At 36.0% G+C, this 17,057-nt stretch overlaps 1 protein-coding gene and 1 long non-coding RNA gene across 2 annotated transcripts; one reads left to right on the plus strand and one right to left on the minus strand.

The window, feature by feature from the left end:
• The first annotated feature begins 1,481 nt into the window (after nucleotides 1-1,481).
• On the plus strand, nucleotides 1,482-1,802 carry LOC127899246 (cysteine protease RD19A-like). The gene has a single exon (XM_052432584.1). It carries the CDS (start codon nucleotides 1,482-1,484, stop codon nucleotides 1,800-1,802), a length of 321 nt encoding a protein of 106 aa, XP_052288544.1.
• A 583-nt stretch (nucleotides 1,803-2,385) lies between these two features.
• On the minus strand, nucleotides 2,386-14,129 carry LOC112496692 (uncharacterized). The gene is made up of 6 exons (XR_008050960.1): nucleotides 14,052-14,129; nucleotides 13,330-13,399; nucleotides 12,671-12,759; nucleotides 12,291-12,445; nucleotides 3,093-3,160; nucleotides 2,386-2,954 (listed from the first exon to the last, which is right to left on the minus strand). It is a non-coding gene; the product is annotated as an uncharacterized LOC112496692 (long non-coding RNA).
• Nucleotides 14,130-17,057: the final 2,928 nt, after the last annotated feature.

Consider the following 17,057-nt stretch of genomic DNA (forward strand, 5'->3'; position numbering starts at 1 on the left):
TCACGTATTTTTACCTTTTTATAATTTTTGGTCCGTTATATGCATGCTTAAGAATCAAGAAGGCGTTTGCGGCGTATCTTATCCTTTGCGAACGTGGTGCGCGCTGGAGAGTGGACCAGGGTATCTCTGTCGGGTAAGGCGGCTGTAAACCATTGTCCCAAGGACATTGTCCTTCACTTTTGGGGTATCTCGATCTGCCGGGTACCTCAAGTTATACGGGGTATCTCAATCTATGCGGGATACCTCGAGTTACTCTGGAGTTATGCAGGGTACCTCGAGTTATTCCGAATACCTAGAATTATGCTGGAGTTATGCGGGTTACCTCGAATTATACTGGAGTTATGTGGGTACCTCAAATTACTCTCGAGTTATGCGGGGTACCTCAAATTATACTGGAATTATTCCGCTCATCGACACGTGGCGTTCTGCTATATTTTCCTTTTTCTCCCCAAACAATAAGGAAAAAAAAGTACGTTAATGATTCTGAAATTCGAAAATTTAGGGAAACAAAATACATTAGTGATTCTGAAATTTGAAATTTTCATTGTTTTAAAATTTATTTTCAGAAAATCCAATCAAACAATTCATGATTCCTTCCCCCGGTATGTTCAATAATTTTGTATGTGGCTTCTTAGTAATTTACTGGAAACATAACGTCAACAACTCAATATCACCATATCGTTGTATTTATTTGCCCATTCGCTACATCCCCACTGACCAAAAAGGAAAAGGAAAAAAAATGATCAGCTTCAACCTATTCGCTTTAGTATTACAGAACATTTTTTATGAAAATAAGAAAAGACACAAAAAAGAGACAAAAGTCGGTTCCTGTTGAGGCCGTATAATCCAACAACGATTCCAATCCACAAGTCTTTGTATGAATAGTCCATATTTCAATGGAATCATAAAACTACATGACAGCTCCCATTTTCTTTGTATCCAATCACGTTCGCTCAGAACTAACAAGGCAAGCAACTACATTTCCCTGAACTCTACACTCAACTCATGCCACGTGTTCCATGTTCATTGCCCCTTCTTCTTCTTCTTCCCAAAGCAATACCCAATCAGAATATATAAAAAAATTATAAAAATAATACGTTGGCTTTACTTTGATCAGATATTTTATAAAAAAATACATATATTTATTAAATAGTGTTTCTCACGGTAATTAGAAAAATTAAAAAAATTCTAAAATTAAGGTGAATAAAAAAATTCTAAAAAATACTCTTTACTGTATTTAGAGTAAGGTGAATAAAATTAATCACCTGAAATCTCTCCGTAACTTTGTGCTAAGTAGAGATGTAAATCTTACCCATAACTTGCTTTTTATTTAAAATTTATATATATTAATTCATTTAAAAAATAATTTTAAAAAAATCAACAAGCATCTGCTGGTTCGGGTGTGTGTATGTGTATATATAAATATATACAAACTTACCTACTAACGAACGCTTCTATTGTTATCAGCATTGTCTAAAAACATGGGATCTAAAACAATGGTTCTCTTTATGGTCTCTCTCGTCGTCGTCTCCTCCGTTTCATCAGGGACGTTGATCGACGATAGCGATCAGCTGATCAGGCAAGTAACGGACAACAGTGACAAGATCCTAAGCCACCACGAGAGCACCAACAACGACCTCTTGGGCGCAGAGCACCACTTCTCCATATTCAAGAAGAAGTTCAATAAAGCGTACGCTTCGCAGGAGGAGCTCGACCGTAGGTTCAATATTTTCAAGGCCAACTTGCAACGCGTCGCGTGTCATGAGAAGCTCGACTCGAGCGCCACCCACGGTGTCACTTAGAGGTGGCAAAACGGGTCATCATGTCGTGTCAAATTTAAGATGACCCAAATCTGACCCATTTAATAATCGTGTCAAAATATTGAAACTCAAACCCGACACGGAAAATAAACATGTTACCCAATAACTCGTTTAATATTTATGTATTAAATAATATTTACATCAAATATTGCACTCCCAATTAATGCAAATTGCATTCCATCATGTATATATATGTGCAATTAATATAATATATTATTATATTATTTGCACATGATTTGCATTCCATAATGGAACGCAAATTGCATTCCATCATGTATATATATGTATGTACCTAAATATTACACATTTAGACCATTAAAGTTCTAAATTTATATCTATCAAAAACAAAAGTTCTAAATCTATATAGAATTTTACAAAATAGACTGTCACAGTCCATATATATTCTTATCCTTCACAAAAAATGGAGAATCATCTTTAATATGCGAGTTTTGATAATTAGCACCTACAAATTGATTTAAAATTAAAAAAAAAGTATATTTTAATGCAAATATGAATTTAAAAAAAGAGAAATTAATAAATGATTAAGCTTTTCATTTATCAGTTATCAATAACATTTGCTTTGGATGGAAGACTATTAATTGTTGTGCTCGAGTATATCAATGGTTAGCTCATCCATAGAAACCATTGCATTTACTGAAGTGAATAAACAAAAAAAGGAACACAAGTCAGAAAGGACATGCAGCAAGCCAAAGAAACAAACAAAATCTAGCCTCAAAATTGTAAATAACCATAATTCAGAATCTACCATAACAAATATTATATTCATAAAGACAAGAGAATTGAGAAAAAAAAAAAAAGATAACCTTCTTGTCCAAAAATCCAATCTCTACTGCAAACTATTGATTCCACTGTTTCGGGCTTAAGTGAACTTCGAAATTGATCAAGAACCCGACCACCTACGTTAAAGGCTGATTTAGATGCAACTGTTGATATTGGAATGGTTAAGACATCATGAGCCATAGAAGCGAGCTTAGAATAACGAACTTGGTTGTCTTTCCAAAAACTTAAAATGTCCAAGTGACTGCTCCTATCAGCTCGTGGTTCACTCAAATAAAGCTCCAGCTGAGTTTTTTGGGTACAACTAGATTCCATGCTCTCAAAATTATCAAATTCCTGTTATACATGAAAAAAAAAAGAAATAATTCAACAAACATGAAATGTAACTAAAATTCATCAAACATAACATGTAACTATGACGTAAACAAGAATAAGTTGCGATTAAAAATATCTATATAAATAAATAAAATTAACCTCAAGACATGAATCCAATTTTCCTCTGCCTTTTCTATCATCATTCTCATTTGAGTGAGAAACCGAACCTTGCATGGAAGATGTATTGGTAGATTCAGTCGAAATGATCATATATTCATTAAACAATGAAAACAACTTCTCTCTAATATTTTTTAACTCATTGGAATTTTCACCATAAATCTTTTTGTATGCCTATTCAACAAATTGTAACTCGTAACAAGGATCCAAAATAACAACTATTGTCAAAATTGTACAAAAGTCAGACCAATACTTCAAGAATTTCTCAAGCATCCTCTTCCCCATGTCTTTCATATACCCATCCCCATTTTCTGAGTATTCCCTCAAAGTTACATAAGTTGCAAATACTTTTGGAAAATACAAATTTGAAGTGGGGTACTTTGATCCATAAAATATGCAAGTAATCTCATAAAAAAATGCCAAAAAATTATTAATTTTCTCCCATTTAGTCCACTCATCTTCTAAAGGGCAATACTTATAATTAGAATCACTTAAAGCTAAGTGAAAAAAGGCAATTTTGTAATAAAGTGCACAATCAAGCATAATATAAGTGGAATTCCATCTTGTAGGGACATTTTCTCTCAAGCCTTTTTTCATGTCCAAGGACATTTGATTAACACACTCCAAAAACTTTTGTTTTCTACCTTGAGATGCTTTCACATATTTTACCTCCCTCTATTGCTTTTAATCCATCTTGAACAATTAAATTGATGATATGAGCACAACAACACATGTGTAAATAATCACCATTAAACAGTAAAGCTTTCCTAATTTTGAACTGAGATTTCAACATAGTAATACATGCCTCGTTAGCTGAAGCATTGTTCAATGTTATAGAAAATATATTTTTCTCAACACCCCATTCTGTCCATAAAGATAATAAGTTTTTATACAAACAAAGTCCAATGTGTGGAGATGGCTGATAGACCCTCGATTTTGTTGTAGAAAAAGTAGATAGTTTGACAGGAAAGGGATATGTGTTTTATTGAAATTAAAAGGAACAAGTTAACAGCCAGGTAGTTCGAGAGACCTGGTTCTCTCCTAGAGCCAAGGCTCAATACAAAATAATTCTCGATACCCATACACTTTCCCTTGTGCCCCTTTTATTGCCTACATATTACTATAAATAAATCCTACCCATAATTACCCAGATTCCATAGCTATTATGACAGATATTGGTTGCCATATCCATACCCAAACAATGTTCCCAAATTGCCCGTAAATCAAGGTAATTAGCAGTTAAGTACTTCCTTTCTTGCGTCGCGCATATGTGTACCTAATTGGTGGCCCATCATTACCCGCCGCCCAAGCTTCACCTTGTCCTTAAAGGGAAACAGAAGAAATTGGTGTTGAATGGTGTCGAACTGCTCCCAAGTGGTGTCAAACAGAGGTAAATCTTTCCATTGAATCAAAACTTCAAAAAGAGCAGGTCGGTCATTGTCAAGATGGCGCACTCCAATAACTTCAACAGGCTCTATGAACAATTCCAGGTCAGGTGACAAATGTGGCGGCAAAAGGGAAGAAGAGTTAGTCACCCCATGAGCTCGGCGAAGCAGGGAAACATGAAAGACATTGTGGATAGATGAGCTGAGGGGTAAGGATAGGTTATATGCCACTGCACCTACACGAGCCACAATTTCAAAAGGGCCATAAAAACGTGGACCGAGTTTCTCATTGCGTCAGTTTGCCAAAGATTTCTGGCGATAAGGTCTAATTTTTACAAAAACCTTCTCTCCCACCTCAAACTCTTTATCTCGCCGCTTAGCATCAGCCCTGGACTTCATCTTCTGTAGAGCACACAAGAGATGTAGTTTAAGCTCATCTAACTGTGCATCTCGCTCCTCCAAGAGCTGCTCCATTGACGAGACCGAAGTACTCCATGATTTGTAACGAATGAGCGATGGTGGATCCCGCCCATAGAGTGCTTTGAAAGGAGTACAATTAATGGTGTTATGGTATGTGTTATTATACCTGTATTCTGCCCAGGCTAACCATTTGCACCAAACCTGCGGTTTCTCCGAGATGTAGCATCACAAATATGTCTAAAGCAATGATTCACCACTTCGGATTGCCCGTCCGTTTGAGGATGATAGGTTGTACTACGACACAACTCCGATCCTTGGAGGTGAAATAATTCCCACCAAAAGTGACAGAGAAAGACTTTGTCGCGATCAGAGATGATACTGCTAGGTACCCCATGCAACCAAACGATTTCTCGCAAGAATAACTCTACCACCGTTCGAGCTGTAAATGGGTGCTTCAGAGGCAAGAAGTGGGTGATTGACACTAAAAAATGTACATTTAATAAAGATAAAATTATTAGTTTTTCACTTATTGTGTCGATTAATGCATTCATTATTTCTATATTATTTTAATACTCCCCAAATATATTTTATGTTAAATTAATTCGTAATTTGTTAATTTTTATCTTGTAAATATTTTTTAGGAATAAAAATGGAATTGGAATTAAAGCGGGAACAAAGAAGAACTACTAGAACACAATTGAGGAGATCTAATAATAAAAAAATAAAAAATAAAAAAAAAGAACAAAAAGACAAAAGAGTAAAAGGAAACCAAAACATTGGTTGCCTCTGATGGTCAGGAGGCCATCACGCCTCCTGGCCATCACACTTCTCAACATTTATTTAAATTATAAAAATAATATAATAATATAATAATAAATTAAATAAGAATCAAAAGAATGAAGATGAGGCAATTATTGCCTATAAAAGCCGGAGTATTGGGAAGCTGAGGGGGGATCCTTTTCAAAAAAGTCGAGAGAGCTAATTTGAGAGCTGAAGCCGAGATTGAAGATTTTCTTTCTTTCCTTGTTTCTTTTATTTTCTTGTTTCCGTTTGTATTAATTTTCTTTGTAATACATTTCAAAAAGTTTATCAAATAAAAAGAGTGTTGTGTTTTCTTTCAATATGAATAGCTAATTTTATTAAGTTGAGGTAAAGGGTGAAGCTCAATGTTTCAAACTATTAATTATTATTATTTTCTCAAATGAGTTTTTTTATTCTTTTCTAATTATTTTTATATCATGTTAATTTATAATCTCACTGGATTTTATGGCATTTTGATATAATGTCGACACATTAATATAGTGTAGCACATTAAGTACTTTATTCTATATTTATCCACACACATAGAATTAAATAATATAATAATTAATTAGTAAAAGTGAGGCAAAATATAAATGAGAGAGTATTAAAATTATAGTTTGAATACAGAGACTGGATCCTAAACCTTAGTTTATTTTTAAATTGATTTCAAATAATTTCTTTTCCCCACAATTAATTTTCTTAGTTTTACTAGATTTAAAACTCCCTGTGGTTCGACCCCGGTCTCACCGGGTTATATTATAACTAGACACTCTTATACTTGAGAGTAATACACTTTTGAGTTGTGTCAGTGGCCATATTTAGTCAACCTGTCAACCACCACTAGTATTGTATCCATACCTTCTGACTTGGGCAGCCCTCTATAAAATCCATTGTTAAGTCCTCCCAAACTTGGTTAGGTAAAGCAAGGGGTTGTAACAACCCTGCCGACGTCATGGACATAACTTTGCTTCTTTGACATACATCACACTGCTGCACCCACTTGGAAATGGCCCCACGCATGCCAACCCAGAAAAAATCAGCAGCTATTCTTTTATAAGTACGTTCCTCTCCAGAATGTCCACCCAGAGTGGTACTCCTTCAAAATAGAAGGTAGTAGGGTAGAATGCTTGGGCAACATCAAATGCCCTTTATAGAAAACCCGATTGTTTTCCAAGGAAAATTCGGTAGCTCGCGTTCTTCCTTGCTGCAGCTCCACTTTCAATTTTGTTAAAAATTCATCGTTATCAATTTCCCGCTGCAAGGCTGTTGAGTGTTAGAAAATATATAATTATAAAGAAAAAAATCGTCATTTTACATTTCAAGTCTTAGTAACACCCTTACTTTTATGTATTTAAACTTCTTGTGATTTAATTACGTGTGTTTTATTTTAATTAAGTATTTTATGTATTTTAGGGGCATCATGGTCATTTCACAATGAACGAGAAATCAGACGGCAAAACGGACATCACTTTTGAACTCAGGATAGTCGAAAACCTTAGGAGGAGTATAAAATGAAAAATGTCATTGTTCACATGTACGACACTATTCACATGTACGATACTGTCCATGTTACTGTTTATGACACTGTTCACACATACGAAATGATGACGTGGCATCGACCGATGATGTGACATTGACTGATGAGTTGTCACGATTCTATTAGACAAAATTTAAATACATTGTTGATCGGTGACGTGGCAGCATGTTAGTGGACCAAAAATCGCACGTACGGTACATGTATATATATATGATTATTTTCAACCAAACCGCGTCACTGTTCAAGCCGGTTGACTATTCAAATCGCGTGGTCAAACTGTGTACTGTTGACTGATGACGTGGCGCAATCCTGAGCATCCAAACTGTTTTTAATCCGATGGTCATGATTTACTCAATGTATCTATAAAAAGGGGGCCTTCCCCCCTAATTTGATATCTCTGAATCCATTTTTGGGCTCCATTTTCTGTAATTCCTTCTCCATCTTATATTTTCTATGTATTTTAATAAATTTTTATTTTTCTCCTAGTTCAATTATGAGTAGCTAATTTTTTTTCAAGTTTGGGTTGAAGGTGAAGTCTCAACATGTGTCATGGACTTTATTTGGTAAATTTATTTTCTCTTTCCCTCTAGTTTTTGTGGATGTTTTGACTTCTCGTCGACAAATAATAATAATCTTGTCTAGATACCGCCTTGGTTTCACCGGCTCCCTAATACAAGATTATTATTATTTGACACGATAAGCCCTTAGTACCATATTGATTGGAGTGTGGTTCATGAGGTGTGGATTCCCCCCTCATGATTTAATTGACACTAATAAGAAATATTTAGCCCATGGTGCATGTTGATACGGATCCAGATACCCAAGCGCTACAATTATTATAGTTTCCACTTTAATTTAATTCTGCCATTTTAATTCCAATATTAGGATATTTTAAATCATCTTTACCATAAATCCAACCACCCAATTAGAAAAATTAATTCTACACACAATTAAAATTCACCTCCTCGTGGGATCGACACTCGTCACCATTGATATATTCTACAATAGTTTCGTACACTTACGAGTTCAATAAAATTTGCACAACAAAGGCCTCCCAATCTAACCATTGTATGCCCACCAGCTGGTGTAACTCTGTAGGAAGTAGTACTCTCGATAGTGCATCAGCCACCTTATTGCTTGCACTTGGTTTATATTGAATTTCGAAGTCATACTCAAGTAACTTGGCCATCCATTTTTTATAATCAGGTGCCACAATTTGTTGCTCCAATAAGTGTTTTAGGCTTTGTTGATCAGTTCGAACTAGGAATTTCCTCCCAAACAGGTATGGCCGCCATTTTTGAATGGCAAAGACAATAGCCATCAATTCTTTTTCATAAATCGAACGCAGTTTCGCTCGTTGCCCTAGCCCTTGGCTGTAATAAGCCATTGGTTGTTCTTCTTGCATCAAGACGGCACCTAAACCATACCCCGATGCATCGATTTCAATGACGAATGGTTTGGTGAAGTTTGGAAGAGCTAAAACAGGAACCGTGGTCATAGCCTTTTTAAGAGCCTCAAATGCCTCCATAGCCTCCTTATTCCACCCGAAACGATCTTTCTTCAATTGCTCTGTAAGAGGCCATGCAATCAATCCATACCCCTTGACAAACTTACGATAATACCCTATAAGTCCTAGAAAGCCTCGCAATTCTCGAATTGACTGTGGTACTGGCCATTCAAGCATGGCTTGTATTTTAGAGTTGTCCACATCCACATCATCCCGAATATGATATGCCCCAAATATTCCAAACAAGTACAAGTGAAGAAGCACTTCTTGCAGTTTGCATATAGTCGATACTTTATGAAAATGTGCAATACCACTGCCAGATGTTGTGCATGTTCTGTCATACTGCGACTGTACACTAAGATGTCATCAAAAAATACTAACACAAAATGACGAAGGTGTAGTCGAAAAACCTGATTCATTAGTGCTTGAAATATTGCCGGTGCATTAGTTAGCCCAAACAACATGACTAAGAATTCATAATGACCCTCATGGGTTCGGAAAGCCGTCTTAGGAATATCTTCAGGCCGTACTCGAATCTGATGGTATCCAGACTTCAAGTCAAGCTTAAAGAACATAGTTGCTCCATGTAACTCATCCAGCAACTCATTGATCATTGGGATGGGAAATTTATCTGCTATCATCTCTTTGTTCAAGGCACGATAGTCCACACAGAATCTCCAACTCCTATCTTTTTTCTTTACTAGTAGTACTGGACTTGAAAAAGGGCTCACACTAGGCTGTATGATCTTGGCCGCCAACATCTCCTTTACTAACCGCTCAATCTCATCTTTTTGTATTTGAGGATATCGATAAGGACGGACGCTGATAGGTGAAATTCCTTCCTTTAAGATTATAGCATGCTTTTTTCCACGAAAAGGTGGTAAGTCTATAGGTACCTCAAACACTTCCTTAGAATTGTTTAACACTGTCTCAATCTCATGGGGAAAAATAAATGTTTCTTCTGTGGCAACTCTTACTGCACCAAGCTCCACTACATACCCATATCCTTCGTGTATAATGGTACGACATATGGCTTTAAGTGATACCAATGTTTTGTGTAATGAGAGATCCCCTTGTAAATTCACCGGTGTATTTCCCACATTAAATTTCATAGAGTGAGTCTTCCAATTAATGTGAGTCACTCCCAACATCTCCAACCATTGAATTCCAAGGATAATCTCAGTACTACCCAAATCTAGAGGTAAAAAATCTGCTATTGTCTCTACTCCTTGTAAAATTAACCCTACGCCTCGGCAGATTCCTTGAGCTTTGGTGGCTGAACCAGTTCCTAAAATTACCCCATAAGGCTTTGTATTAGTGATGGGAAGCTTCAAGATTGACACAAGCTCGTTCGAGATAAAATTATGTGATGCGCCGCTGTCGATAAGTACGACCACCTTTTGATTATTAATCTCACCCGCCAATTTTAGCGTTTTAGGTGAAGTGAGCCCCACCACCGAATTTAATGACACCTCTACCACTTGATTTTCAGCCCCCTCTGTCGGCTTGGACTCCAATTCACTTTCTCGACCTACATCTTCCATTGCATATGCCTCTGCTTCATATTCTTGAAGTAGTACCACTTGTAGTTCTCGTTTCCTGCAACGATGTCCTAGTGAAAATTTTTCGTCACACTTATAACACAGGCCACGTTCAAGCTTGGATTGCAGTTCTGCCTCTGTTAATTTTCGAAATCCTCCGCCTTCGTGAGTTTTTGTTGGAATTGTAGTCTCTAATGCTGTAGTGCCTCGCCCCATCTAAGTTCTAATAGGTAAGTAATTAGAATGCCCAGGCCCACGTGTGTAACTTTTAGACTCTAAATTTTTAGCTTCAATTTCATTGCTAATTCCATAGCCTTTTCAAGCCCATTTAGACCCAATACAATTAATTCAGCCCGTATATCACTGTTCAGCCCATTTATGAAGGTAGACTCCAAAACTTGTTCAGATATATCTTCTAATGTGGAAGCCATTTGCTCAAACCGTCTTCGATACTCCCTCACGGATCCACTTTGTTTAAGAACCAAAAATTCCTCATAAATGGAGCCATTGGGTAGAGACCGGAACCTCAAAAGGAGTTGAAATTTGAGTTCCTCCCAACTCAGGAATGGTCTCCACTTGTTCTCCCATCCAAACCAAATCAGTGCTTCCCCTTCAAAACTGATAATGGTTGTCTCCAATTTGTCTGTGTTAGTCATCCGGTGCAAGGTAAAATATCTCTTTGCCTTTAATATCCAACCGTCGGGGTTCTCTCCATCAAAAAAAGAAAGTTCAATTCGCCTAGGTCGGAGATCCCACCGAGCGTTGAGCGTCATCTCTCTACCAAGGTTCCCGTCTATTGCTCCATTAGTCTGCTTCGGAGTCTTACCTGTCATTGACGCTTAAAATCGGCCATTCTCTCGCTTCGCATCCTCTTGTGTCTGAACGACCTGATCGAGCTTCTCCATCAAGGTAGCGATTCCTTACTCCAGGTTAGGGATTTTCTGCAATTCCTATTTGATTGCACCTAACTCCCCCTGTACCAACGTCACCACCTCTTCCACGAACTCCACCCGTGATTCCATCCTCATGACCATATTCCCAGAGCTTGCTCTGATACCAAATGATAGACCCTTGATTTTGTTGTAGTGGAAGTAGATAGTTTGACAGAAAAGGGATATGTGTTTTTTTGAAATTAAAAGGGACAAGTTAACAGCCAGGTAGTTCGAGAGACCTGGTTCTCTCCCAGAGCCAAGGCTCAATGCAAAATAATTCTCGATACCCATACACTTTCCCTTATGCCTCTTTTATTGCCTACATATTATCATAAATAAACCCTACCCATATTTACCCAGATTCCATGGCTATTATGACAGATATTGATTACTATATCCATACCCAAACAATGTTCCCAAATTGCCCGTAAATCAAGGTAATTAGCAGCTAGGTACTTCTTTTCTTGCGTCGCGCATATGTGTACCTAATTAGTGACCTATCAATGGCATCAAGGTGAAGTTCAACAATCTTTTTTTGTAAAACCCAATTTTTATCAATAAAATGTGCAATCAAACTCGTGTATCCATCAATAGTGCAAGCAGTCCACAAATCATAGGTGAAACAAATTCTACCAGGAACCTCTTCTAATATAGCTTTAATCTTAAGTCTTTCTGCATTATAAGCTTTTAGGATATCTGCTTTTGCTGTATTTCTAGAAATATTTTGTACTTCAGAATTTAGAAACTCAAAACAAGTTCTAATTGCATCAAACTCAACAAACTGAAAAGGTAAACCATGGTTCACAATTACTGCAGACAATAACTCACGAAAGACAATCTGGTCAAATTTTGAAGAACATGACCATATAGAACCTAAATGGTCTAAAATCATTTGATGGGGGTCACGTGGCTTTTTTAACTTAGGACATTTTTTTAATATTCTTAAACATGTTACCAGTCCCATAATTACTTTCGCTAATGTAAACTTTTCCACAAACACACATAGACCTTTCCTTTCCATCTTGGTATGCATCTAATGGAAATTTAGTGAACATACCCCATGCTTTAAATGTTCTTCTCCTCTTGCATTGTTTCTTTGGAACATCATTGTCACCATCTTGCTCTAGTTCCTCCAAATTCACTCGATGTCCATGTCAGAAGGCTTCAATGTTAGTTGAATTATCATTATTTGGATCTGGTTCCATGTTACTACTGTACTAAAAAAAATCATATCAATAATGATTGTAACATTAAGTTATAACAGAGGAATGCAATCAAGTGTCAAAAATTTAAACAAATTTACAAAGAATTACTTTCAAACCAAACTGCAAAAGCTATAACCTATAAGCACACGGGTGAATGAAGCAATAGAAAACAAAACCCATTAAAGAATGCAAACAATATTTAAATAATTGAGAAATTGATTTTTAAACTAACCTAGCCATGAATGTTTGATCTCAAGAGCAGCCGATCAAAGTCTTGCAACTTGCTAGAATTGAAAAACTTGAGATTTAATCAAGTGTTTGCTAATGACAAAGAAAGTGGGGGTGGTAGGTGGATAAGACCGAAGGTACATCAGTATATGGATTGTGGCACCAGAAAAATTTTTTATCTTAATTTTTAATTGGCAACAATCTAGATTTTTTAGGTGGAAATTATTTTTTTAATTAGTGGCTAGAAATGTTTATCAATTGGGGCGCAATATATTAAAGGCTTAAAGCTTATTTCTTTATGTTATTTTATTTATATTAATTATAAATATATTCTTATATTTTTTTAAATGTAAAAAATGTCATATTTTAGTGGGTCGTGTTAGATGGTTCGAGTTGACACGACCCGTTTACCCACTTAATAATCGTGTCATTGATCGGGTAAATAAGTTAAAAATTTTGACCATAACCCGACCCATTTAATAATCGTGTCAAATTTAACGACCCAAACCGATTTATTCGTATCGGGTTCGTGTCGAGTATTCAGGTCGTGTCAAATTTTGCCAACTCTAGAGTCACTCAGTTCTCCAACTTGACGCAAAATGAGGTAAAAATAAGCATTTTAAGGAAATAAGAAAAGTAATTCATCATATAAGTTGTACATACCTTGTTAGATCTCCAGCTGTCCACCTCATACAAAAGGGAGAGTGGACTTGAAGATGGAAGCCATCGCCCACTGATGCATCAACCAGTAAATTACCCTGATATCAGAATTATGTGGAAACATAAATTTAAAATAGAACCCATAAATCAGAAATTTGCATGGTCATTAAAACTCCTTTACAGTTTAGAATACAAGGCAATAAAGAATAAATCAAAACTATATGGTCCCCTTGGAAAAAGGAAATACCAAAATAGGAAGAAAGAGCCCTCTACCCTCACATCATGTGACCTGTAAAGTTAATACAGATAGAAGCTCTCTCAATTCTTCCATAAATTTTCATTTGGGTATTATTATGTAGTTCATGTTAAAACATACAAAATCTTCCAATTCCTAACACATTCCCAAATGTGGACCAGCCAAGCCTGAACAAAAACAAAAATCAAGAAATAAGCAAGACAGTGACTTTTCAATTTGAGTTCCAAACAAATAAGTTCAAATATGCATGGAAAAGATAATTATTCAAATTCAGAAAGAAATTTATGCGCATTACTATTGTTCAATCTCAGTATCAACTTATCACCTTCCAAGACATTACAACATTCGACCTGATTCCCACTATAATTATGATCTTCAGTTAGGATTCAAAGCTTTTCCAGGGTTAGCTAGAGAGATCATGATTAAAAAACATACAGTGCTCATACTCATCAAGTAAAATTTCAGCAACCTGTTTCCAGGAGTACTCTGGTAGCTTGGTGTTTGCGATTCCCAATTTCTTGGCATGTGGATGTAATTATGATAGGCCACATACCCCTTCCTATTGCATCTCCAATCCTTCAATACATAACAATGTGGGAAGCAATTGCTTAATCATCAAATAAAATTAATATACAGATCAAAGTTGATTGTAGATTCACCAACCGGAAAAGGACACACGTTGAACTTAAACACTCATAATTATTTAAAACTTAATGATAATGCGATAATTTATATTACGCTGAATTTAAACATCCCACGCGACAAAAAGGAGAAAAAAAAAAGAAGTTACCAGTCGGCGACGGACGCCAGACTCGGCTTTGCGAAAGAGAATGAGGCGTCGAACGCCGATGTAATCGGAATCGGAATCAGATGTCGCCTGCTGAAGCATGGAACTGAACAGTTCTGGATCTATTACATTCTCTTTTTCTTCATTATTTTTATTGTCTTTATTATTATTGTTGTTGTTGTTGTTGTTAAATAAATAACAGTGAGTTAACAATTAAGAACAATAGGAAAACAACAACTGGAAAAAAAAAAGTAAGAACAACTGGAAATGATGAAACAGGGAAAAGAAATTAACGAAACAAAAGAAATAAACTCGAGGCTTGTAACATAGTGTCCTTAAAATAGATTCCCAATTTCTTGGCATGTGGATGTAATTACGATAGGCCACATACCCCTTCCTATTGCATCTCCAATCCTTCAATACATAACAATGTGGGAAGCAATTGCTTAATCATCAAATAAAATTAATATACAGATCAAAGTTGATTGTAGATTCACCAACCGGAAAAGGACACACGTTGAACTTAAACACTCATAATTATTTAAAACTTAATGATAACGCGCTAATTTATATTACGCTGAATTTAAACATCCCACGCGACAAAAAGGAGAAAAAAAAAGAAGTTACCAGTCGGCGACGGGCGCCAGACTCGGCTTTGCGAAAGAGAAGGAGGCGTCAAACGCCGATGTAATCGGAATCGGAATCAGATGTCGCCTGCTGAAGCATGGAACTGAACAGTTCTGGATCTATTACATTCTCTTTTTCTTCATTATTTTTATTGTCTTTATTATTATTATTATTGTTGTTGTTGTTAAATAAATAACAGTGAGTTAACAATTAAGAACAATAGGAAAACAACAACTTGAAAAAAAAAAGTAAAAACAACTGGAAATGACGAAACAGGGAAAAGAAATTAACGAAACAAAAGAAATAAACTCGAGGCTTGTAACACAGTGTCCTTAAAATAGATTCCCAATTTCTTGGCATGTGGATGTAATTACGATAGGCCACATACCCCTTCCTATTGCATCTCCAATCCTTCAATACATAACAATGTGGGAAGCAATTGCTTAATCATCAAATAAAATTAATATACAGATCAAAGTTGATTGTAGATTCACCAACCGGAAAAGGATACACGTTGAACTTAAACACTCATAATTATTTAAAACTTAATGATAACGCGATAATTTATATTACGCTGAATTTAAACATCCCACGCGACAAAAAGGAGAAAAAAAAAGAAGTTACCAGTCGGCGACGGACGCCAGACTCGGCTTTGCGAAAGAGAAGGAGGCGTCGAACGCCGATGTAATCGGAATCGGAATCAGATGTCGCCTGCTGAAGCATGGAACTGAACAGTTCTGGATCTATTACATTCTCTTTTTCTTCATTATTTTTATTGTCTTTATTATTATTATTATTATTGTTGTTGTTGTTAAATAAATAACAGTGAGTTAACAATTAAGAACAATAGGAAAACAACTGGAAAAAAAAGAAGTAAGAACAACTGGAAATGACGAAACAGGGAAAAGAAATTAACGAAACAAAAGAAATAAACTCGAGGCTTGTAACACAGTGTCCTTAAAATAGATTTACCACTTACTGCAGTACTTTAGATTTACTAGTATACAACGGGTACGAATTATCCGTCAAACACTGACAAATAATTCCGGCAAACCACAACAACGTTCAAACTCAATAAAAAAACAGAACGTCAGAAGGAGGAAAGAAATTTTGAAGTGCCCTATGTGCTGGCTATTCTTGTGTGTAAGAAAGAGAAGATGAAAATGCCTTTTTATATATATGTGAGGATATAATAGTAGCATAGTATTGAATTTTCGAATTCAATATATGCCATTTAATTGTTATACACATTTGGGCTGACATTCGCGTACGTACACGCGTTCAACCAAATCAGTCTTAGATTTGCACCCCCTGCGCACGCGCGTGTGGAGAGAGCATTTATCTTTATAATTCTTGTTCATGCATGGGTAAGTGTCTATATATAAACACAAATCCCTTAGCTTATTTTTTCCTTGTGGGATAAACCTCATTTCTTTTCAAATTTTTAACTCCAAAAGTGCACTTTAAGAGATAATTTCTCATTCACCTAAGTACCATTTTAATTAAATAAATATAAACTTTCGAAATATTCACGGAGTAGAATCCAAACCTCAAGATTTCCCACATTCGCTTAGTGGAACTCACTCAAAATGTGCCCTCAAAATAGCATATTGAACAATTATTAATATCGCTAATGTTGTCGTTATTAGCTTCCATCGGTGATGTTGATGTTGAGCTACTTAGCTGCTCCGCCATTCTACCGGACACGTTGTGTTACCTCATCAGCCGCCGTTCGTACGGAGAAAGATCTGGCAAGCGTGTTGATCAGAATCAGGGGTTCTGGTTGATTTGATCAGTGGAAGCTTAAGTGAATGTGTTTGTTTTCTTAAAATTGTGTTGAATCAAAACGATGGATCAATGAATGAATCAAAATAGTCGCAGCCAGTTTGTGCAATTGTGCTCTGTGCTTGGGCACTTCGAAATGAAAATGCCAACTCAGTAACTACGAGACGAGCTTTTTACATTTTCTTTCGTAAAAAATGACGACGTTGCATTCCTAAGTTGACTCCAAATAGAATAATAATATTTTCATTTTCAATGTACTTTTATATAATTTTGCAA

This window comes from Citrus sinensis, chromosome 8, assembly GCF_022201045.2.
Source record: "Citrus sinensis cultivar Valencia sweet orange chromosome 8, DVS_A1.0, whole genome shotgun sequence".
Classification (NCBI taxonomy): domain Eukaryota; kingdom Viridiplantae; phylum Streptophyta; class Magnoliopsida; order Sapindales; family Rutaceae; genus Citrus; species Citrus sinensis.